Source organism: Asterias amurensis, chromosome 14 (genome assembly GCF_032118995.1).
Source record: "Asterias amurensis chromosome 14, ASM3211899v1".
Lineage (NCBI taxonomy): Eukaryota > Metazoa > Echinodermata > Asteroidea > Forcipulatida > Asteriidae > Asterias > Asterias amurensis.
The window spans coordinates 8,294,694-8,319,877 of record NC_092661.1 but is presented as its reverse complement, the minus strand read 5'-3'; the positions used below and the strand labels follow the sequence as shown (position 1 = coordinate 8,319,877).

General features: G+C 37.1%; 1 protein-coding gene across 3 annotated transcripts in view; it reads left to right on the top strand.

Annotated features, from left to right (window-relative positions):
* Positions 1-844: 844 nt before the first annotated feature.
* LOC139947000 (serine/arginine-rich splicing factor 7-like) overlaps positions 845-25,184 on the top strand; it is a 27,407-nt gene continuing 3,067 nt past the window's right edge. The window contains exons 1-5 of one of the 3 annotated variants that reach the window (XM_071944810.1): positions 845-875; positions 11,597-11,609; positions 17,901-18,127; positions 19,168-19,356; positions 23,446-23,589. In XM_071944810.1, the coding sequence (XP_071800911.1) occupies positions 17,922-18,127; positions 19,168-19,356; positions 23,446-23,589 (539 nt within the window). In that variant the 5' untranslated portion in view covers positions 845-875; positions 11,597-11,609; positions 17,901-17,921. Of the gene's footprint in view, positions 876-11,551; positions 11,610-17,900; positions 18,128-19,167; positions 19,357-23,445; positions 23,590-25,184 lie in introns of those variants that run through there. The other 2 variants (XM_071944811.1, XM_071944809.1) reach the window with 2 other exon arrangements.

The following is a 25,184-nucleotide window of genomic DNA, read 5'->3' as shown; positions in this document are numbered from 1 at the left end:
GGTGACAAGTAATGGGGAGAGGTTGATGGTATAAAACATTGTGAGAAATGGCTTCCTCTGAAGTGCCATAGTTTTCGAGAGAGAAGTAAATTTCGAATTTGATTTCGAATCTCGAAATCAACTATCTAAACACACACAACTTCTTGTGACAAGGGTATTTTTTCTTTCATTATTAACTTGGAAGTTCGATGACCGATTGAGCTCAAATTTTCACAGGGTTTGTTTTTTTATGCATATGTTGAGATACGACAAGTGAGAAGACTGGTCTTTGACAATTACCAATAGTGTCCACTGCCTTTAAGGAAAAAATTTTTTAAAAATATTCAAGTCAGACTTTAATATTTACTCAGCAGTAAATGTGGTTATTAATTATAATATAAAGTTTAATTAATTAACTTAAAATAATGAAATTTTCTGCAGCCACCGCGGTCTCATAATGTAAATGTAATTGTAATAAATGAACAAACCTTGTGCAAATTTGTGTCTAAACATTTTATTCTAAAAGTTTGAGACTAAGAAATTGCAGGTTGACTTGTAGATTCCAAATTATCCTCACTGTTGGATATTTTACCCCTTGTCAATTGGAAGTTTCAGCAGAGATAGACTGTTTGTTTCCCGAGAGATTAAAATCCTTGCCCAACCTCTCCCTTTCCACAATTAACTTAATGATTTTGCCCCTATAATTACACCCCCATCTGACTCCACCCCACCTGCCCCGCCCTTTACACATCCCCCTCAATTTGTCAACCTCGTTTGTTCTTCGTCGTCGTCGGCGGGAACGAGACCGAGATATTGGTATGGTACCCAGACTACTTTAAGATTGCTAACAACTTGGTGATGTAGACGGGGACCGTCGATTATTCACTACAAAGCAGGGTAGATGTTAGTTTCCAAACGCCAGGAGTCGATCGCTACTCGAAAGGATCCGATGTAATCGGTAGTCGGAAAACGGGGCAGCAATACATAGACTCGCTACCATTCCTTGAGCTTTTTCTCCCTAAGATTTGTTTGTGTATTTTTGTATGGTAGCTACACCGATGTTTTGGAGTTTCGCTCTTAAGTTCAGACATTTGTTTTATTTATTTTTATTCACAACCATTAATATACAAAGGGGTCATGTATTGCTGATTTTTAAAGTATATTTCCAGATTTTTTAAATAAACAACAAAGCAATGTGTAGCCACAGAATACAAACTCTTCATCAACTAAAAGATGATTTGTTAAAAACTGTTTATCAATACGTTATCTTTCAGATTAAGCCAATCAAAGACTGCCATTCCCTATACAAAGGATACCTGTAGCATTACTGATTTTATCGTATTTTTATAAAACTCCATTACATTTATTTCAGATTTAAAAAAATTAAAGACCACGAGTCTGCTGTGCGAACAGTTTACGATTTCATCAACGCCACGGGTCGATTTGTAAAACGGTTTATCAACATGTTATCATTTAAACGAAGTCAATCCAAGACTGCCATTACCTATACAAAGCATTCATGTAGCATTACTGATTTTATCATAAATTTATAAAGCTCCCTTATATTTATTTCAGATTTTTGAAAATTACACACCACGAGTTCATTTGCAGCATACTTTGTATGTGTACTACACTGCTGTGCGCACAGTTTAAGATTTCATCAACGCCACGGGTCGATTTGTAAAACAGTTTATCAACACGTTATCATTCAAACGAAGCCAATCAAAGACAGTCAGTACCTAAACAAAGCATTCATGTAGCATTACTGATTTTATCATAATTTAATAAAGCTCCATTATATTTATTTCAGATTTTTGAAAATTAAAGACCACGCGAGTCCCTTTGCAGCTTAGGCTACTGTGCGTGTGTATTCAACACCGCTGTGCGCACAGTTTAAGATTTCATCAACGCCACGGGTCGATTTGTAAAACGGTTTATCAATACGGTATCATTCAAATTAGACCAAGCAAAGACAGTCATTACCTAAACAAAGCATTAATGTAGCATTACTGATTTTATCATATTTTTTATAAAACTCCGTTATATTTATTTCAGATTTTTGAAAATTAAAGACCACGAGTCCCTTTGCAGCATACTGTGCGTGTGTACAACACTGCTGTGTGTACAGTTTACAATTTCATCAACGCCACGGGTCGATTTGTAAAACAGTTTATCATAACGTTATCATTCAAACGGAGCCAATCAAAGACTGCCATTTCCTATACAAAGCATTCATGTAGCAAAACTGATTTTATCATATTTTTATAATGCTCCATTATATTTATTTCAGATTTTTGAAAATTACACACCACGAGTCCCTTTGCAGCATACTGTGCGTGTGTACAACACTGCTGTGCGTACAGTTTAAGATTTCATCAACGCCACGGGTCGATTTGTAAAACGGTTTATCAATACGGTATCATTCAAATTAGACCAAGCAAAGACAGTCATTACCTAAACAAAGCATTAATGTAGCATTACTGATTTTATCATATTTTTTATAAAACTCCGTTATATTTATTTCAGATTTTTGAAAATTAAAGACCACGAGTCCCTTTGCAGCATACTGTGCGTGTGTACAACACTGCTGTGTGTACAGTTTACAATTTCATCAACGCCACGGGTCGATTTGTAAAACAGTTTATCATAACGTTATCATTCAAACGGAGCCAATCAAAGACTGCCATTTCCTATACAAAGCATTCATGTAGCAAAACTGATTTTATCATATTTTTATAATGCTCCATTATATTTATTTCAGATTTTTGAAAATTACACACCACGAGTCCCTTTGCAGCATACTGTGCGTGTGTACAACACTGCTGTGCGTACAGTTTAAGATTTCATCAACGCCACGGGTCGATTTGTAAAAACAGTTTATCAACACGTTATTGTTTAAACGAAACCAATCAAAGACTGCCAGTACCTAAACAAAGGACTCATGTAGCATTACTGATTTTATCATAATTTTATGAAGCTCCATTATATTTATTTCAGATTTTTGAAAATTAAAGACCAAGCGAGTCCTGTCGCAGCATAGGCTACTGTTCGTGTGTATTCAACACCGCTGTGCGCACAGTTTAAGATTTCATCAACGCCACGGGTCGATTTGTAAAACGGTTTATCAACATGTTATCATTTAAACGAAGTCAATCCAAGACTGCCATTACCTATACAAAGCATTCATGTAGCATTACTGATTTTATCATAAATTTATAAAGCTCCGTTATATTTATTTCAGATTTTTGAAAATTACACACCACGAGTCCCTTTGCAGCATACTTTGTATGTGTACTACACTGCTGTGCGCACAGTTTAAGATTTCATCAACGCCACGGGTCGATTTGTAAAACAGTTTATCAACACGTTATCATTCAAACGAAGCCAATCAAAGACAGTCAGTACCTAAACAAAGCATTCATGTAGCACTGCTGATTTTATCATAATTTAATAAAGCTCCATTATATTTATTTCAGATTTTTGAAAATTAAAGACCACGCGAATCCCTTTGCAGCTTAGGCTACTGTGCGTGTGTATTCAACACCGCTGTGCGCACAGTTTAAGATTTCATCAACGCCACGGGTCGATTTGTAAAACGGTTTATCAATACGGTATCATTCAAATTAGACCAATCAAAGACTGTCATTACCTAAACAAAGCATTCATGTAGCATTACTGATTTTATCATATTTTTTATAAAACTCTGTTATATTTATTTCAGATTTTTGAAAATTAAAGACCACGAGTCCCTTTGCAGCATACTGTGCGTGTGTACAACACTGCTGTGTGTACAGTTTACAATTTCATCAACGCCACGGGTCGATTTGTAAAACAGTTTATCATTACGTTATCATTTAAACGGAGCCAATCAAAGACTGCCATTTCCTATACAAAGCATTCATGTAGCAAAACTGATTTTATCATATTTTTATAATGCTCCATTATATTTATTTCAGATTTTTGAAAATTACACACCACGAGTCCCTTTGCAGCATACTGTGCGTGTGTACAACACTGCTGTGCGTACAGTTTAAGATTTCATCAACGCCACGGGTCGATTTGTAAAACGGTTTATCAATACGATATCATTCAAATTAGACAAATCAAAGACTGTCATTACCTAAACAAAGCATTCATGTAGCATTACTGATTTTATCATATTTTTATAATGCTCCATTATATTTATTGATGATTTTTGAAAATTACACACCACGAGTTCATTTGCAGCATACTGTGCCTGTGTACTGCACTGCTGTGCGTACATTTTACAATTTCATCAACGCCACGGGTCGATTTGTAAAACAGTTTATCAACACGTTATCATTCAAATTAGACCAATCAAAGACTGTCATTACCTAAACAAAGCATTCATGTAGCATTACTGAATTTATCATAATTTTATAAAGCTCCGTTATATTTATTTCAGATTTTTGAAAATTACACACCGCGAGTTCATTTGCAGCATACTGTGCACATGTACTACACTGCTGTGCGTACATTTTACAATTTCATCAACGCCACGGGTCGATTTGTAAAACAATTGATCAACACGTTATCATTCAAATTAGACCAATCAAAGACGGTCATTACCTAAACAAAGCATTCATGTAGCATTACTGATTTTATCATAATTTTATAAAGCTCCATTATATTTATTTAAGTTCTTTTTTAAATTAAAGACCACGAGTCCCTTTGCAGCACACTGTGCGTGTGTACAACACCGCTATCGCACAGTTTAAGATTTCATCAACGCCACGGGTCGATTTGTAAAACGGTTTATCAATACGATAACAAAGGATTTATTTAGTATTACTGATTTTATCCCATTTGTATAATGCTCCATTCTGTTTATTTCTGATTTTTGAATATTGTATCATAAGAAAGTGGCATCTAGAGAAGGAAGGAACAAACAAAAATCGGTGAGAAATAAAAATGTGTGGCTCTTCCATACAATATCCTCTTTTTATATCAAGTTCTTCATTTAGTTAAAATTTAAATGGCCTGTCTTAGCTCCGTAAACTTAGTAAATGACCAAAATTAGGTTCAGAAAGTTTTGTTGGTGATAGTATTAAAACAATTGAATTAAAATTAAGGGGGGAATGAAGTAATGTTTTCACATACGACACAGAAACACTTTGGTTTGATAAAGCATAGAGGAAGGCTGTCCTTCATCTATGATGTAAGTGAGTAAGCCAGCACAGACCGGCTATCAAGGACTGCAAGGCACTCAATTGGACGAAACAGTTAAATAATTTCCCAATTCTTTTGTGCATGGTGATTTGCCCATTTGTACAGTTTGTGCACAGTTCTCCAGTTTCGACCAATAGAGGGCGCTGTTTTCCAATAATTATTTTCTATAATTAAAACAACTCGTACTTTGCAAGTTTTACCATTGACGACTTTCACATGTTATTCGGGTCTACCATAAGTACATGTGGGGGAAAAATCAGGTAGTTGCTGATTTCTCTGTAAAAAATAATATATCTAGAGCGATAGTATGAATGTCACTAGTGAAGACACTCAATTTTGTCAAATAAGCAGACGATTTATTTTTGTTTGTCGTGATGGCCTAAAATTGACTGAAAAAATTATAGGCAACTGTTCCGTACTTTCTTTTAAATCTGATTGTCTTTATTATATTTTCATTACCAGGGTGTGATTAATCCTCTTTTTTTCTCTTTTATTCCAATTAATAGATTTTATAACTAAGATAAAATTCATGAGAAAATTAACTTAGATAAAAACCACATGAAACACCCCAGATTGTGGGCTTTCAAAACCAAAGAAAATTAGTGTAAGAATGCCTCGCATTCGGATGCTTTCGCGCTCGCAAGCTTCACGCTTTGCACATTATTTTTATTTATTTTTTTATTAGTTTATTTTCGATGTCAACAACCTATCACACCCCTGCCAATACGGTGTTAATTTTGTTTCTCTTTTTTCTTTTTTAAATTTATTTATTAATTCTTTTTGTACTTTATGCCTCCGAAGAAGGTCCTGTTTGGATCGAAAGCTAAGGCCATTTATACCTTACTCATTATATATTTTATTTGTTTATTTTATTTATTTATTTATTTATTAATAGATTTTCTTGGTCAATTTCGGCAAATTAGCAGCCAATTTAACCATCAACAACCTGTTCTAATTCGCGCGAAATCGAAAGCTACTGAAAAGGGTAATTTCGTTTTTATGATTAGTCAAAAACTGTAATGCTGCGGGGACAGCGTCATTCAATTTAACAATTCAACAAAGCAGCATTGAAATTCGCAGACGCTTCTTCAAGCTTGTGTGTCTCGAAAAAGAATGACGATACGCTAAATTGATGTGCTAAAGGAATTTTAATAACTCGACTCAATACGAAATTGAAGGGCCGAATTCTAAATTTGAAACGCAGTCACAATTGGAGAGGCAAAACAGCTTTAATTCCAGCGCATGAAAGTTAATTCCACTGCTCATTTGCCAAATTTGACCGAGGAAACCTACATTTATTCATTGGGGGGGGGGGGGGCATGTATTGGAAACTGACCAAGACCTGATTTTGTATTGTGTGACAGAAATCTTGGCAGATGTTCAACTGCTAAGGTGTGAAGAGTGTTTGCCTTTACATTATAAAGGAAACAACTTTTAAACCAAGCGTGTCTTCAGTTTAGATATAAGTGAAGTTGTTTGTTTCATTACTTGAAATTGAATACATGAAAACCATTGCTCCCGGTCCATCACCAGCAATCTTTTTCTGCATTCGTGTAAGTTGTAGGACGACATAATCGAAGGACCATCAAAGGGCGGGTCCTTTTGATAAAAAGTTTTACAAATCGACCCGTGGCGTCGTAAACTGTAAACTGTACACACAGCAGTGTTATACACACGCACAGTATGCTGCAAAGGGACTCGTGGTCTGTAATTTTAAAAAATCTGAAATAAATATAACGGATCTTTATAAAAATATGATAAAATCAGTAATGCTACATGAATGCTTTGTTTAGGTAATGACAGTCTTGGATTGGCTTCGTTTGATCGATAACGTATTGATAAACCGTTTTACAAATCGACCCGTGGCGTTGATGAAATTGTAAACTGTACGCACAGCAGCGGTGTAAACAGGCAACTAGGCTGCAAAGGGACTCGTGGTGTGTACTTTTCAAAAATCTGAAATAAATAGAACGGAACTTTATAAAATTATGATAAAATCAGTAATGCTACATGAATGCTTTGTTTAGGTAATGACAGTCTATGAATGGTATAATTTGAATGATAACGTATTGATAAACCGTTTTACAAATCGACCCGTGGCGTTGATGAAATCGTTGACTGTACGCACAGCAGTGATGTACACCATAAAGTATGCTGCAAAGGGACGCGTGGTTTGTAATTTTCAAAAATCTGAAATAAATATAACGGAGCTTTATAAAATTATGATAAAATCAGTAATGCTACATGAATGCTTTGTTTAGGTAATGGCAGTCTTTGATTGGTCTAATTTGAATGATAACGTATTGATAAACCGTTTTACAAATCGACCCGTGGCGTTGATGAAATCTTAAACTGTACGCACAGCGGTGTAATATACGCGCACAGTATGCTGCAAATGGACTCGTGGAATGTAATTTTCATAAATCTGAAACAAATATAATGGAGAATTTTAAAATTATGATAAAATCAGTAATGCTACATGAATGCTTTGTCTAGGTAATGACAGTCTTTGATTGGTCTAATTTGAATTATACCGTATTGATAAACCGATTTACATATCGACCCGTGGCGTTGATGAAATCTTAAACTGTACGCACAGCGGTGTAATATACGCGCACAGTATGCTGCAAAGGGACTCGTGGTGTGTAATTTTCAGAAATCTGAAATAAATATAACGGAGCTTTATAAAATAATAATAAAATCAGTAATGCTACATGAATGCTTTGTTTAGGTAATGACAGTCTTTGATTGGTCTAATTTGAATGATAACGTATTGATAAACCGTTTTACAAATCGACCCGTGGCGTTGATGAAATTGTAAACTGTACGCACAGCAGCGATGTACACAGATAAATTAGGCTGCAAAGGGACTCGCGGTGTGTACTTTTAAAAAATCTGAAATAAATATAACGGAGTTTTATAAAATTATGATAAAATCAGTATTGCTACATGAATCCTTTGTTTAGGTAATGGCAGTCTTTGATTGGTTTAATTTGATTGATACCATATAGATAAACCGTTTTACAAATCGACCCGTGGCGTTGATGAAATTGTAAACTGTACGCACAGCAGTGTAGTACACACGCACAGTATGCTGCAAATGGACTCGTGGAATGTAATTTTCATAAATCTGAAACAAATATAATGGAGAATTTTAAAATTATGATAAAATCAGTAATGCTACATGAATGCTTTGTCTAGGTAATGACAGTCTTTGATTGGTCTAATTTGAATTATACCGTATTGATAAACCGATTTACATATCGACCCGTGGCGTTGATGAAATCTTAAACTGTACGCACAGCGGTGTAATATACGCGCACAGTATGCTGCAAAGGGACTCGTGGTGTGTAATTTTCAGAAATCTGAAATAAATATAACGGAGCTTTATAAAATAATAATAAAATCAGTAATGCTACATGAATGCTTTGTTTAGGTAATGACAGTCTTTGATTGGTCTAATTTGAATGATAACGTATTGATAAACCGTTTTACAAATCGACCCGTGGCGTTGATGAAATTGTAAACTGTACGCACAGCAGCGATGTACACAGATAAATTAGGCTGCAAAGGGACTCGCGGTGTGTACTTTTCAAAAATCTGAAATAAATATAACGGAGCTTTATAAAATTATGATAAAATCAGTAGTGCTACATGAATGCTTTGTTTAGGTAATGACAGTCTTTGATTGGTCTAATTTGAATGATAACGTGTTGATAAACTGTTTTACAAATCGACCCGTGGCGTTGATGAAATCTTAAACTGTGCGCACAGCGGTGTAATACACGCGCACAGTATTCTACAAAGGGACTCGCGGTGTGTACTTTTAAAAAATCTGAAATAAATATAACGGAGTTTTATAAAATTATGATAAAATCAGTATTGCTACATGAATCCTTTGTTTAGGGAATGGCAGTCTTTGATTGGTTTAATTTGATTGATACCATATAGATAAACCGTTTTACAAATCGACCCGTGGCGTTGATGAAATTGTAAACTGTACGCACAGCAGTGTAGTACACACGCACAGTATGCTGCAAATGGACTCGTGGAATGTAATTTTCATAAATCTGAAACAAATATAATGGAGAATTTTAAAATTATGATAAAATCAGTAATGCTACATGAATGCTTTGTCTAGGTAATGACAGTCTTTGATTGGTCTAATTTGAATTATACCGTATTGATAAACCGATTTACATATCGACCCGTGGCGTTGATGAAATCTTAAACTGTACGCACAGCGGTGTAATATACGCGCACAGTATGCTGCAAAGGGACTCGTGGTGTGTAATTTTCAGAAATCTGAAATAAATATAACGGAGCTTTATAAAATAATAATAAAATCAGTAATGCTACATGAATGCTTTGTTTAGGTAATGACAGTCTTTGATTGGTCTAATTTGAATGATAACGTATTGATAAACCGTTTTACAAATCGACCCGTGGCGTTGATGAAATTGTAAACTGTACGCACAGCAGCGATGTACACAGATAAATTAGGCTGCAAAGGGACTCGCGGTGTGTACTTTTCAAAAATCTGAAATAAATATAACGGAGCTTTATAAAATTATGATAAAATCAGTAGTGCTACATGAATGCTTTGTTTAGGTAATGACAGTCTTTGATTGGTCTAATTTGAATGATAACGTGTTGATAAACTGTTTTACAAATCGACCCGTGGCGTTGATGAAATCTTAAACTGTGCGCACAGCGGTGTAATACACGCGCACAGTATTCTACAAAGGGACTCGCGGTGTGTACTTTTAAAAAATCTGAAATAAATATAACGGAGTTTTATAAAATTATGATAAAATCAGTATTGCTACATGAATCCTTTGTTTAGGGAATGGCAGTCTTTGATTGGTTTAATTTGATTGATACCATATAGATAAACCGTTTTACAAATCGACCCGTGGCGTTGATGAAATTGTAAACTGTACGCACAGCAGTGTAGTACACACGCACAGTATGCTGCAAATGGACTCGTGGAATGTAATTTTCATAAATCTGAAACAAATATAATGGAGAATTTTAAAATTATGATAAAATCAGTAATGCTACATGAATGCTTTGTCTAGGTAATGACAGTCTTTGATTGGTCTAATTTGAATTATACCGTATTGATAAACCGATTTACATATCGACCCGTGGCGTTGATGAAATCTTAAACTGTACGCACAGCGGTGTAATATACGCGCACAGTATGCTGCAAAGGGACTCGTGGTGTGTAATTTTCAGAAATCTGAAATAAATATAACGGAGCTTTATAAAATAATAATAAAATCAGTAATGCTACATGAATGCTTTGTTTAGGTAATGACAGTCTTTGATTGGTCTAATTTGAATGATAACGTATTGATAAACCGTTTTACAAATCGACCCGTGGCGTTGATGAAATTGTAAACTGTACGCACAGCAGCGATGTACACAGATAAATTAGGCTGCAAAGGGACTCGCGGTGTGTACTTTTCAAAAATCTGAAATAAATATAACGGAGCTTTATAAAATTATGATAAAATCAGTAGTGCTACATGAATGCTTTGTTTAGGTAATGACAGTCTTTGATTGGTCTAATTTGAATGATAACGTGTTGATAAACTGTTTTACAAATCGACCCGTGGCGTTGATGAAATCTTAAACTGTGCGAACAGCAGTGTAATACACGCGCACAGTATTCTACAAAGGGACTCGCGGTGTGTACTTTTAAAAAATCTGAAATAAATATAACGGAGTTTTATAAAATTATGATAAAATCAGTAATGCTACATGAATCCTTTGTTTAGGGAATGGCAGTCTTTGATTGGTTTAATTTGATTGATACCATATAGATAAACCGTTTTACAAATCGACCCGTGGCGTTGATGAAATTGTAAACTGTACGCACAGCAGTGTAGTACACACGCACAGTATGCTGCAAATGGACTCGTGGAATGTAATTTTCATAAATCTGAAACAAATATAATGGAGAATTTTAAAATTATGATAAAATCAGTAATGCTACATGAATGCTTTTTTTAGGTAATGACAGTCTTTGATTGGTCTAATTTGAATTATACCGTATTGATAAACCGATTTACTTATCGACCCGTGGCGTTGATGACATCTTAAACTGTGCGCACAGCGGTGAACGTTGTTTACACACGCACAGTAGCCTATGCTGCAAAGGGACTCGCGTGGTCTTTAATTTTTAAAAATCTCAAATAAATACAATGGAGCTTTATCAAACTATGATAAAATGAATTCTTAAACTGTACGCACGGCAAAGTGACTTGCCACAGTGGGTCCCATCCACTCGCAACACGAGAAATGCTGCACGGACTTGGTCAAGTCTAAAAGCGTTCTTAACAGTGTGGTTATTTCGGATCCTTTTCACGTGTAACGATCGACTCCTGGCGTTTGGAAACTAACATCTACCACAAAGCAGCTGGAAAACCGAGGTAAAGTAAGATTTTGTTCTTTGTAAATAAAACATTCGTAAATACCGATATTAAACTAATAACCAAATAGATGGATATATATGAAGCTGAACCATAGTTTACAACCATGCACAGTTTACAGTTGAATTCGTCTCTCCATGGTTTGGTACAGTCGTTTGACCAGTTCTGGATCACTTTTTGAATTCACATTGTTTTTTGTTGCAATTTCTTTGATATCTTAAACAAAAAAGTTTATCAGTTTACCTAAACATGACATAAAACTCACCAAGTATTCACTGACAAAAAAAGGTTAGTTCTTTTGAAGAGGCTTTAAGAAAAGTATTGTCACCTGTTTGACCAGTTCAGGATCAGTTGAATCTATTCTGAATCAGTAGAGTGCCCTTTATTGCAAACCCATACTCCCATTCATAAAACTGTCTCTCAAGGAAACAAAACTTCAGAGGTGTGTTGGCATGGACTTGGACTTCATTTGTTTAGTGAATGTCATGCAAGTGTCTTCAATAGCAGCGCAAAAACCCAGTGACAAAACCACAAAACAACAGCAAAGGCAAATGAAAAAGTGAAGCGAACCTAAAAAGCATTATCGACCCCTCCAAGTTTAAATTTCTCAAAAAAAAAAAATCTAAAAGAATTTGTTGAAGTAATGTTACTCAAAATCATCTGAATAAACTTTCTACTGCAGTAGTATGATTTTACCATACTTAGTAAGTTAGTGCGGCACCATTTGACGCAATGAGATGTTGAGTGATCCCGAACTGGTCAAGGGTAAGTTGCCCCCCTAAAGAAGATTTTGGTAACTTCGTCTCCTCAAAAAAACAAGGTGTCTGCACAGTATTTACAGGAATGTTTTTTTACACATTTTTATCATTTTACATAAATATTTTTTGCCCCGGCACTCCAATTCTAAAGGTAAGAAGTTTTAACAGTGTTTTTCAACCAACATTTTTACACCAAAAAATGATAAATTTCGCAGACAACCTTCAGGAAAACAGCCATAATTTATTTGCTGATGATGTTTGGCACCTTATTTTGGGTTTGTTGGTTTAATGGGTGTTAATCTTCACATTTATCAACAGAAATTGGTAATAATGAGAAGTGATATAACTATTTGGTTATTGCAAAGTTGAAGTGATCCCGAACTGGTCAATGATCCCGAACTGGTCAAATGACTGTATAACTTAAAGCCCCAACCTAGACCCAGTAACTGGGGCGCTGTACTCCTTTTCAACAATTTTTGACTTTATCTGTCGTACTAGCGCCCCAGGGAATGGCACAGAATTTTAACGAATACCCAGTTTTTCGCGACACCCAGCCACAAAAAATGCCTCAAAATGACAAAAAGACCAAACAAACTAGCTCAAAAATCGCCTACTCTATTCTCGATACGTCTAGGATGTAACATCAGGCATTTAATTGTACTCACGATCATTTTTTAAACTCCAAATCGATGATTTTTAACTCCGCATCGTGGAGCGATTGACAAGTCTGCGATTTTCGGATGTGTATGGTAACGAAACAAGGCGTCGCGTTGTGGGTGGATGTCCATCAACGGCTGTTTAATGCTACACTTGTTACAGGCGTTGCAGCGAATGCTATACATTGTGCACGGGGATGGGTACAGGCGCTGCAGCTAGCGAGTGCCCACGTGCGTTCAATCATGGTCAACGTAACTTACACGGTGCCGGGTTGTTGGAAAATTATCAGAAAGGGGGTGAAAGGTTTTCAGAAAGGGAATATTGTCTGAAAGAGGGGATTTTTCTGGTCATCGCCCCCCCCCCCCCAAAAAAAGGGGAAAAATATGATAAATAAATAAAAACCGCTGTACTTCATCTAGGCCTACGATTTTTGTGCATGGTTAAATTGCTTCTTATAATGTTAAGTGCTGCCAGTGTCACTGTAGAATTTTTTTTTATTTATTTATCATCTTTTTTCCCCTTTTTTTCGTTTTTTCCTTTTTTTTTTGGGGGGGGGGGGGGCGATGACCAGAAAAATCCAGACCAGCAGACTTCATCCAGAACCATCCAGCTTCATCCAGCAGACTTCAGACCAGAAAAATCCCCTCTTTCAGACAATATTCCCTTTCTGAGAACCTTTCACCCCCTTTCTGATAATTTTCCAACAACCCGGCACCGTGTAAGTTACGTTGACCATGATTGAACACACGTGGGCACTCACTAGCTGCAGCGCCTGTACCCATCCCCGTGTACAATGTATAGCATTCGCTGCAACGCCTGTAACAAGTGTAGCATTAAACAGCCGTTGATGGACATCCACCCACAACGCGACGCCTTGTTTCGTTACCATACACATCCGAAAATCGCAGACTTGTCAATCGCTCCACGATGCGGAGTTATAAATCTTCGATTTGGAGTTTAAAAAATGATCGTGAGTACAATTAAATGCCTGATGTTACATCCTAGACGTATCGAGAATAGAGTAGGCGATTTTTGAGCTAGTTTGTTTGGTCTTTTTGTCATTTTGAGGCATTTTTTGTGGCTGGGTGTCGCGAAAAACTGGGTATTCGTTAAAATTCTGTGCCATTCCCTGGGGCGCTAGTACGACGGATAAAGTCAAAAATTGTTGAAAAGGAGTACAGCGCCCCAGTTACTGGGTCTAGCCCCAACCAATTTATGGTTTATCGCGAATAGCAAAATATCAAGAGAGGACGCTGTTGAACCCACACAAAGGTATAGGCGTTGCGTGCGCGAGTCGTAGAAACTGCATAGAAACTGCCCCTCATTCCTTCCCACAATGCATTGTGTTTCTGAATCGCGATAAACCTTATTGCCGAAGATCGGTCGCACTAAATACCGACAACTCACGACCCCTCACGAGGGTCCTACTACTTGCCGTCAACTCGCCGTCAACTCGCCGTCAACTCATCCAATACATTTAAAATCCACAAAAGAAGCATAGAACTGTAAAGTGTCAGCTCAAAGTAGGCAGTGTCAGCTCAAAGTAGGCAGTTTCAGTGAAGTTAAATGCAGGTGATTTTTTCTCTGACAAGATGTGGTCTGTTAAGGTGTATTATAAGGAGTAAAAATCAATTTAAGATTTTGAAATCGGATGTTTGGTTGCAGAGATATACCGTCTTTAATGAGCGTGGATCGTGCAAAAAACGTACCTGTGTTCAAGTTCAATTGTTATGTTTTTCTTCATATCGGCCACGGCCAAGTTTAACGCACAGCCTATGGCAAAAGAGGGCGCACTATATGACGAGCGCCCTCTACCAATGGGGAGGTTTGCAGACTGTGCGACGTACATCCATTCGTGCGTATTTAGGACAACTTTGCAAGACATGGTTGAACAAAACCTCTCGGAGGTAGAAGAATACATTAATCAAATTACACCAAATTTTCACAAGTTAATCTTAAAAGTATGGGAATTAGCACTGACAAAGTCGCATTCAATTTTGATAATTATCTCTGGAAAAAATCTTGATTCAAAATTAAAAAACGGAAAACGCCGACAAAAAGAGGTTTTCATGGTAAAAGCTATGCGACTAGATGTACCAATTTATCGACTACACGATGATGTAATCGTTATCTCATTTTGTGTAAACATGTGCTCCCTCATCGCAAAAAAACGTCTTCGAGGCTCTTCGGCGCTTTCCGAAGATTTCCGAAATCCGTTGTCCACGGGGTTCAAAGGTGACGTCATGCACAAACGAATGGGCGCTGCACGCGAGGCCAAGCATCCGGTTTCTGTCATTGCTCTCTATTTTTTACAATATCTCCGAAACTATTCATCCGATTTCAAAATTTTTTGAAATGTAAGCACGAGGAGAGAATGCTCCTGCCTGCTGTCAAGTCTCATAGTTGTGAGTTGTACAAAATGTGAGTTATGATTTAATAGATTTCGTTCTTTTTTTTCGGGGCTGTGTGTGTGTGTGTTTTGGTACACGTGAAATCAACTTGATGAAACTGCCTACTCAAAGAGAATTCGCGTAAGTTTAAGGTCATATTTCGGAATAAAAATTGAGTTTTTTTCTCTTGAAAAAATTATCTCGAAGCTGCAAAACTGTCGGCCGCCATCTTGCTTTTTCACATGGATTAGTCTTGGCCCAAGATGTCAATGATTGGTCCTTTTTTTTATCAACACAAAGTCGTTTTTGTGAATGAATTTTTACCGAAAACCATGGGAAATATGTAATTTAGCCCAGACTTATCACTTCCGTGCCCCATTTATAAATTTTTCATGTAAATTTAATGAGTTGACGGCACGAAAATGAGTTGACGGCCAGTTGACGGCAAGTCGGCGAATTGACGGCAAGTAGTAGGACTGCCTCACGACAACTCGGGGTTAATAGCATGAATGATCAGTTTTGGAATTTGTTAAAATGTTTGTTGGTTTGTTTGCTTCAATGTTTGTCTGTTGTTTATTTGTTAGTTTGTTTTTGTGTTTTTCTTCTTGTCATATAATATTAATATTCATTCACGGTTTATTTATTGTTTCCACAGTAAATAAAATGAGTAAGTTAAGTAGGCTAGGCCTAATTGTAATAAAACAGTCGCACTAAATACCGACAACCTCACAACAACAATTTTTCAATGCACTTTAACAGAACATTTGAACATAAGTCAAATATATGCACAAGAGTCCTATGCACCTAAATCATTTCAAACTGTTGAAAAAATTGTGTTTTTAATTGTAAAAAAAAAAGTGTTTTTTTTTACCTGAATTTAGTAACGAACGGTAATATCCGCCATGAAGCTTTCGACGCACTTGGACGATTCTTTTATACCGCAGGGGTGATACAATATGCAAGATGATTATTTACAATTTTTTTATGTATCTCATGGAATTTAAAACAATATTTAAAGGCAGTAGACACTATTGGTAATTGTCAAGGACTAGCCTTCACAGTTGGTGTATCTCAACATATGCATAAAATAACTAACCTGTGAAAATTTTAGCTCAATCGGTCATCGAGATTGCGAGATAATAATGAAAGAAGAAAACACCCTTTTCACGCGAAGTTGTGTGTGTTTAGATGGTTGATTTCGAGACCTCAAGTTCTAAAGAGGTCTCGAAATCAAATTTGTGGAAAATTACTTCTTTCTCGAAAACTATGGCACTTCAGATGGAGCCGTTTCTCACAATGTTTTATACCATCTACCTCTCCCCATTACTCGTCACCAAGAAAGGTTTTATGCCAATAAATATTTTGAGTAATTACCAATAGTGTCCACTGCCTTCAAGTTTCCACTTTAAACTTCAAATTCCAGAGTGGCAGCTTAGTTAAAGGGAAGGTACAAGTTTGGTAATTGTCAAAGACCAATCTTCTCACTTAGTGTATCCCAACATAAGCATGAAATAACAAGCCTGTGAAAATTTGAGCTAAATTGGTCATCGAAGTTGCGAGAAAATGATGAGAGAAAAAACACTCTTGTTGGACGAATTTGTGTGCTTTCAGATAGGAATAAAGACTGGCTAGAAGTCTTTTATTATTTTAGTGAGAATTTACCTCTTTCTCAAAATCTATGCTACTTCAGAGGGAGCTGTTTCTCACAATGTTTTATACTTTCAACAGCTCTACAATGCTCGTTACCAAGTAAGTTTTTAAGTTAATATTTGTTTTGAGTAGGCCTACATGTAATTACCAAACGTGTACCTTCCCTTTAATACTACTAACAAGAAAGAAAAAATCAGCAGCTAAAACCAAAACGGAAAAATAAAACTTAGCCCTCAGAAATTACCACGCCCCCTGCGGTGTAATAGAATCGTCCAAGTCATCGAAAGACAACATGGCGAAAATGTTTCCGTTCGTTACTAAATTCGGGGTAAAAAAACACCTTTTTTACAGTTAAAAATAATTTTGGTTAAATACAGTTTGAAGGTGATTTAGATGCAAATGACTCTTGTGCACATATTAAACGGTTGAATTGTGTTCGAATGTTCTGTTAAAGTGCATTTAAATATTGTTGTGAGGTCGTGAGTTGTCGGTATTTAGTGCGCCCCCTAATAAAAATATAGTTGCGATAACGTACATAACCCTCCTCCCGATGGTCGCCAGGCCGGAGGGTTACGAGATTCTTTTGAGCGGCAAATGTCAATCTGGTCCAACACTAGTTGCGATAACTTAACCCTCCTCCGGACGGCCCCACAGGCCGAAGAGTTAGGAAGCACCAACTGTGAAGACTAGTCTTTGACAAATTTACCAATAGTGTCCAGTGTCTTTAAGGACTAGAGCTACATGTACGCTGGACCACACCTACAAAAACATAATTTTGCATCTTTTTCCTTTTTCCTTTTTCCTTTTTCCTTTTTCGTTTGTAAATCAAACTATAGGTCCACCCTTTCTGAAGTAAAATGTCACGCTTCAGTAGATCTATCGATTGCAAGGTGTATGTTGGTAACCTCGGGCCGGGTGCCAGTCGTCATGAATTAGAAGATGCCTTCAGTGCCTATGGTGAACTGACCAATGTCTGGGTCGCCAGGAATCCTCCAGGTTTTGCCTTTGTGGAGTTTGCAAACCGCCGTGATGCTCATGACGCTGTGGATGGCATGGACAACCGGTAATGAGCTTAACTTATGTTAAGTTTATAATTTCGGGTTAAGCAAAAAAACAATTTTCGAGAGCGGGATTTGACAATGTTTATTATGCAAAATAACATGCTGGTGCTCTACCAACTGAGCTATATACATACAAAGCCTTGGGTTAGCACCTTCCTATTTTGTCATATTTTTACTTTTAGGTTGCCACTCCGAAGCCATACAAGCGGTGTATATATTCCTGTGATATTTTTTAGTTTGGACACGTGTTGACTTGATTGGGCTACATGTAGGTTCACTTGGACACCATGGTGTCCAACACATATTGTATACTAATTTCAAATTCTTATTTTTGAGTGATGTCTTGGTGTTCAAGAAAAGGTTTGTCACTACATGTAACACTTTACTTCCCAAAGTACTTGGATTCATTACTTATGAGTTGCAGGCCTGGAACTTCATCTTCGGGAGGACATTTTCAATTGCAGTGCAAAGGGCACTTACATTGTAAAATCTTCCAAGTCTATGGGAAACATTTGAGGGGTCAGTCACCAAGGTCAAGACTCTAGGCAACCAATGCTACAACTTAACTTTTTAAATAAATTTTTGATGAAACACAGCCAAAACTCACACAATTTTACTTTACGTTTCGACTAGTTTCACTAGTCGTCCTCATAACGAGTGTTTCATAGAAAATTCATTTAATAAGTTGATATTTTACCAGCCTGATGAACTTCTTTCATGCTATGGCTGAAGATCAATCTTAGTCTTTGTGAACTCAAGCTCTGAATATCCAATGATACCACTTAAATGTTGATTGTTTGAACCAGTTTAATTACATGTACAGTCTGGGTTTTTTTTTTCCATTTTAATTTTTGTATATTTTATAAAATAGTACTGTACTGGGCCTATATTCTGATTGTTTTAGCTTTTGTTTCTATTGTTGGGCACATTAAGGAATCTGTTATTCATAATGCGCTTTATTAATGCTGTTTGTTATTATTATTGTATGAAATTTTACAACAACAATAACTGCATTTAAACTTGTCTTTTACTTTAAACACAGTCATATTTGTGGTCGAAGAATCGCTGTAGAGATGTCGTCGGGGGAGACACGCCGCGGTCGTGGGGGAGGGGGTGGGGGCGGGGGTCGTCGCTTCCCACCCGATGAGAAATGCTATGAGTGTGGAGAAAGGGGTCACTTCGCACGGGACTGCTACCACAATCGACGTCGTCAGCGCAGATCTCGATCTAGGTGAGCTTCCTGATCCCTGATCAAAAAAAAAAAAATTCAGAAGGATCTGTCTTCTCAAATTTCATAGCCCATTAGAAAGAAAAGAAAACCCCAAACAAAAATACAAGCTGTCAATTGACAGCATTTGGCTGAAATAGCCTGAAAAGTGTAATAAAGCCCGTACATGTACCATGTGAACACATATGTATTGGGCAGCCCTTGTACTCGATCAAATGTTCCTACTTTTTCTTGGGGGCCAAATATCATGTCTAAAAAGTCTATTATAAGTTATCACACAAGCGCGAGTGGAATACGAAAAAACATAGCGCTTCTGCGTCCCATATCAAAGGAGGACACAGACGCGCTAGATTTTTTTGTATTTCACGAGCGCGCGTGTGATAACGATTTTATCTTCCAGTCTCACTTGCAAAGCGCAAAATTAAAAATTTCAGGGCGCTATTTCACGCGCATAAAGTTTAGAATGTAATGTTTTCACTGTCCGTATACGGAGCGTGACAAAATGACATTTCACAATACGCACTGTGTAATAAAAACAGAGGAAGTAGGATATAAAACAGAGGTCGTACCATATATGTTTTTATCCCCCTAGTAGTTCGAGCTTCTGATTGGTGGATTAGCGCGTACTGGAAGATAAATGTTTATATCCCCCTAGCAGTTCTAGCTTCTGAATGGTGGATAAGCGCGTACTGGAAGATAAAAAACAATATCCTGTGGGCCTATGTACATGTACATGTAGGTCAGCCCTTGTATAATGTACTTTCCTACTTTTTTTACGAGGGTAAACTATACTTCCTGGAGGCACAGAGGCGATTGCCTTGGTGCCCTTGAAATGCTACAGTAGAAATTAACAAAAATTGTGCCCTTTACCAAAGAGAAGATTTGACTTGGTGCCCTTGCACTTTCAAAAAAGGTAGTACCGGTACACTGTACGTGTACATGTAATAGAGCCCAAACAAAATTGTGATTAACAAGCTTGACAAAACAGCTTACACCATACAATGTAGGTCACGCTTTGCAGTGATAAAATTTTCATGTTTTTTTCCCAAGGACTAATTTGTCATGCCTGATAAGTGTAGTAATGGAATTCCATTTGGTGGATCAGTTTTACTCTTGCAGCCCTCTAATACACCCATGCCACCCACAGCCATTGCTGTGTTGCCCTGTGCTTCTGCTGTGGTGCAAAGTTCCAAAATTTGTTTTGTATTTTCCTCCTCAAATTTTCTCTTACTAGTCTAGGGGTACAGCATTGTTCCTCTAGTAACCAGAGGAACATCGCTGTGTCCCTTAAAGATTGGAGGTACTTTTTTAAACACAAAAAAAACATTGTCCACAAATTTTCATTAAACTTACATTGTTTGAAGATAATGATATAAGAAGGCTTCCCTTAAAATATTACATGCTGAGGTGCTGTAGTTTTTTGAGAATTACTAAAACAATGTTACGAAAAAAGCTTTTTACATGCTACTAACAATTACAGTCTCCTGAGACCAAAATTGTTTTTGTGACTTGTTTTACTCATTTCTTAAAAACTACAGTGCCTCAGTAAGTGATATTTTAAGGGAAGCTTTCTATTTTCATTCTCTTTAAACCGTGTATGTACAATGTAAGCAAGGTGGAACTGTGGACATTTTGTTTTTGTGTCCTGAAAAAAAGCACCCAAACCCTTTAAAGACCAACGTTCAAGGCCTGCTCTTGTAGAAGCAAAATGCAAGCAATGCACATTTTTTTTATGAAACCTTACCCAGATAAAGCCTAGTCAGGAGGCACTAAGCTTTTAATGAGATTGGAGATTGGCTCATGGTGCATCAAACTGAGTCTACAATTTCCAAAGAGGTTAAAGTAGTTGAGCTATTTATTTGCACAGTTTGACTCTATTGACACTTTGTTCACACTCAACCCTCTTACAGGAGCCCCCATCACCACCACCACCAACACCCAACCTAAGCCAGCTGGCCCATCTAGTCAGCTAAAAGACGACTAGACAACTCTAAACCAGCTAGTCAGCTAAAACCAGCTAGACAGCTATATACCCCCACCGGGGCCCAGAGCAGCTAGACAACTCTAAAATACAGCTAGCTAGCTCGACCAACAACCTGAACACATGACCACCATGACACCAACATGTGACCATCATGTGACCATCATGTGACCAACATGTGGTAAACATGACACATCCACATGACCAACACATGAACTTTCTTCACAGCAGTAACCAACATCAGTGAAGAGAATTCATACCTCAATTCCCACCAATCAACAAACTCCGTTTTGAAGAAAAGTCAAAGTAAAAAAAAGTGTGTTTTTTTAGTATCATTTTTTGTAGATAATTAACAAATGACATCTTTGTATAAATGTCTGTTTCATGTTTTTTTTTTAAATTACTTTTCAATCTCATTTGTTTCTTAACAAAAAAGAATTTTTCTCTTCCTGGTGTTTCTTCATCTAAAATTCTTTCTTAGTTTTAGCAACAACTGGCTCGGTGCAGTTTTGCATGTAGCCAAATCGGCCACTCCTTGCACTGAGGCAGACAAAACTACATGTAGTCTTGGTGGAATTGAAAGCGTTTTGTGTTGGAGATAAGCAGCTATGATTTATTTGAATTTTGTGTGTCTTCAATAATATCTTGTTGCCTTTTAAAAAACGCTTAGTGGCAGTTTTTTAAATGTTCGCACTTGATCATAGAGGGGACAAATGTTTTTAGAATATTGGAATATTGGTGTCACAATGAGATCATGACTAAACAAAGTAAAGACAAAAACGTTCTGGGATCTTTCGAGAAAATTTAGAATGGGTTTACCATGAATTGGCCAAGCCTTGGCTGTAAGCCGGCCATTGCGAATAATCAGCTGAGCTTTGCTGGAATCTCAGAATTACCTTTCATAAAGGCGGAATACACTAATACTAAATAGACGATGGTAGCAGCCTGTCAGTCTTTCCTAATCTTTGCTTCACAAGGACAAAGATCTGAAATCGGGGATTACCTGATAGCCCCGGAAAAGGGAGATTTGGTGCAAGATTTCCAGTACCCTTATCTCCCTCTTTGTACTACATGCTACACAATGGAATGTCCAGGTCTTACAACTTGCACCTGCTGTTGACCTCGCAAACAAAACAATAAAACAAAACCAGTCAACTACTTTCTGGTTTGTTTCAAGTTTTGCGGTTTTAAAAAGCCACCAGTGTTTACTGGTTTACAGATAAAAAGGCTACATTTTAACCCTATTGTAAGTTACTGTCAAGTTGTAATTATCAAAGGACACCAAATTTATGTCATTGTGCAGTAGCCTTCAGACTAGAGCTCAATTTGTGCATCTTTCATTGCGTGTAAAGTTGTTTTTTGTTTTTTGTGGTGTCTTTTATTTTTGTTTTGATTTGTCATACTGTACATGTGCATCAACATTTCACACATGACTACCTCAATCTGTTTTCAATTGCTATCCTTAACCATTGCAAGTACACAATAACCAAACGTGTAATGCAGGAAAGGGAAGTTATGTGTACTAAAATGTCATTTCTTTATTGATGCCAAAAAGCTAAGTGAACCTCGAACCTGACACAGCTCTAGGGCCCAGGTTACAAAAAGCAAAATAACAGTTTTAATTTTTTTTATAACCAAGATTAGAATGCATCTTTCTTTACCGAATGTGGTTGTAACAACTACACAATAAGCATTTAAGGAGTTTGTATGTTTTCATGTATGAATAAAACTGCTAAGCACAGACACATTTTCTCAGTTAAAAATTTGTTACCAGCCAAAGTACCATGGAGTATCAATTGGATGCAAGTGGTCCCCTGCTTAATTTTGCTTACAATGTACAGTGTAGTATGGATTCAACATATTATTCTGAGCAGTTCTATAAAGGCCTTAAAAAGCCCCTGGGCTGCACCAATGATGTGTGTGTTGAATTAACTTTGTCACAACAATTCTGTGAACCAAGTTATCAATCATTATATCCCTTTTTTTATAATTGTGAAAAGTTATCACATGTATGACCAGGATTATTCCTCACTGTAAAGTATATTATGACGAAAGTTTCAATCCATTTATCAACTTCACTGTGACTGATTTCTAGTATCTTTTATTTCCAGAAGTCGTTCTCGATCTCGTTCCTTCTCGCCTCGCCGACGTTCATTCTCGCCTCGCCGACGTTCGTTCTCGCCTCGTCGACGTAAGAGCCGTAGCTGCAGTCGCAGCCGAAGTCGCATCCATCGTAGCCGCTCTAGAAGCAGAAGGTAACCAACTCCACCTAATATCCCATCCTTACCCTCAACTCAACCCATCCTGTTTCTGACCAGCAGAGTCTGGGTTCGAATCACCAGCACTTTACCATTGCTTCGCCCTTCAGATGGGACGCAAAGCCGTTAGTCCCATGTGTTGTGTAACGCATGTAAAAGACACAGTGCACTTATCGAAAAGAGAAGGGGTTCGCGCGGGTGTTCCTGGCTGTGGCTACTGAATACGCCGTAGCACCTTGTAAACCCTTATAAGGTGCTAAATAGTTGGGTCTCAGAATTCATCACTGCAATAACTTATCTTTCTGAAAGCTTGTTTATACTTGGCGCCTTAGTACTTTGTGTGCGCTGTTTGAGACAATATTATTATTATCAGTCCCACCTTCTAACCAGTCTCGGGGATTTAAGCTTCAGAATAATTTTGCAGAAAAAGAGCCTCTCTGTGGTGGCAGGCCGTAGCCTAAGAACCGCAAGTATCATGGTCTAGTGTTTTTGATAACATGATGTTCTGACATTTCTATTTCAACTGGGTATTATGATGGGTAGCATTTTGGTTGTCACTTGTCATTTCTAGATGTATCAACAAGTTGTGGGTATTTCACACTCCTGAAAACATCTCAAAGGTGAAAAATTCACGACTCCATTGCCCCTGTAACTGGCCATTACCTTGGTGCCTTCCCCATAGGCAGGATAGGGGTCCAGGGAGGAAATGCCTTGGTGCCCTTGCTGCCCTTACAAAACAAAGCTTTTGGAATGTGTTAAATACACTGGACACTATTGGTCATTTTCAAATATCGGTCTTCTCACTTGGTGTATCTCAACATATGCATAAAATAACAAACCTGTGAAAAATTGAGTTCAATCGGTCATCAAAGTTGCGAGATAATAATGAAAGAAAAATCACCCTTGTCACACAAGCTGTGTACTTTCAGATGCTTGATTTCGGGACCTCAAATTCTAAATCTGAGGTCTAAAAATCAAATTTGTGGAATGTTATTCTTTCCCAAAAACTACTCTACTTTAGAGGGAGCCGTTTCTCACAATTTTTTACACTCAACCTCTCCCCATTACTCGTTACCAAGTAAGGTTTTTGCTAATAATTATTTTGAGTAGTTACCGCAGTGTCCACTGCCTTTAAATAATTGCACATAAAGCCTACAACCTTACTGCACCCCCTTTCACCATTTTACTTTATTTTATTTGATATATTGAGTTGTTATTGTAAGTGGAGATTTTTATTTGTACATTGTGATTTTGCTAATGTGGCTTTTCGTTTGTTGATAAAGTGTACAGCCCTTCATGACAGTATGATGTCTATGCCACACAGAAAGCAATGTTTTGTATATCATAAGTAAAATAATTGTCATTACCTAAACAGTGTGTTTGATTTATATCACACATTTTGGCACACCACACAACGAGATGGGCCTACCTAATGTAATTACCATCTACTGTACATGTAATATATCTTGTTTGTTTTTTAGGCAGCTTCTTTATCAAGAACTTTTAAATTAAAATAATATTTTTAACCAGTTAGGCCTACATGTACACATTTTTTCTCTTCACTTTCAACATTATGATCTGTGATGGCTCAC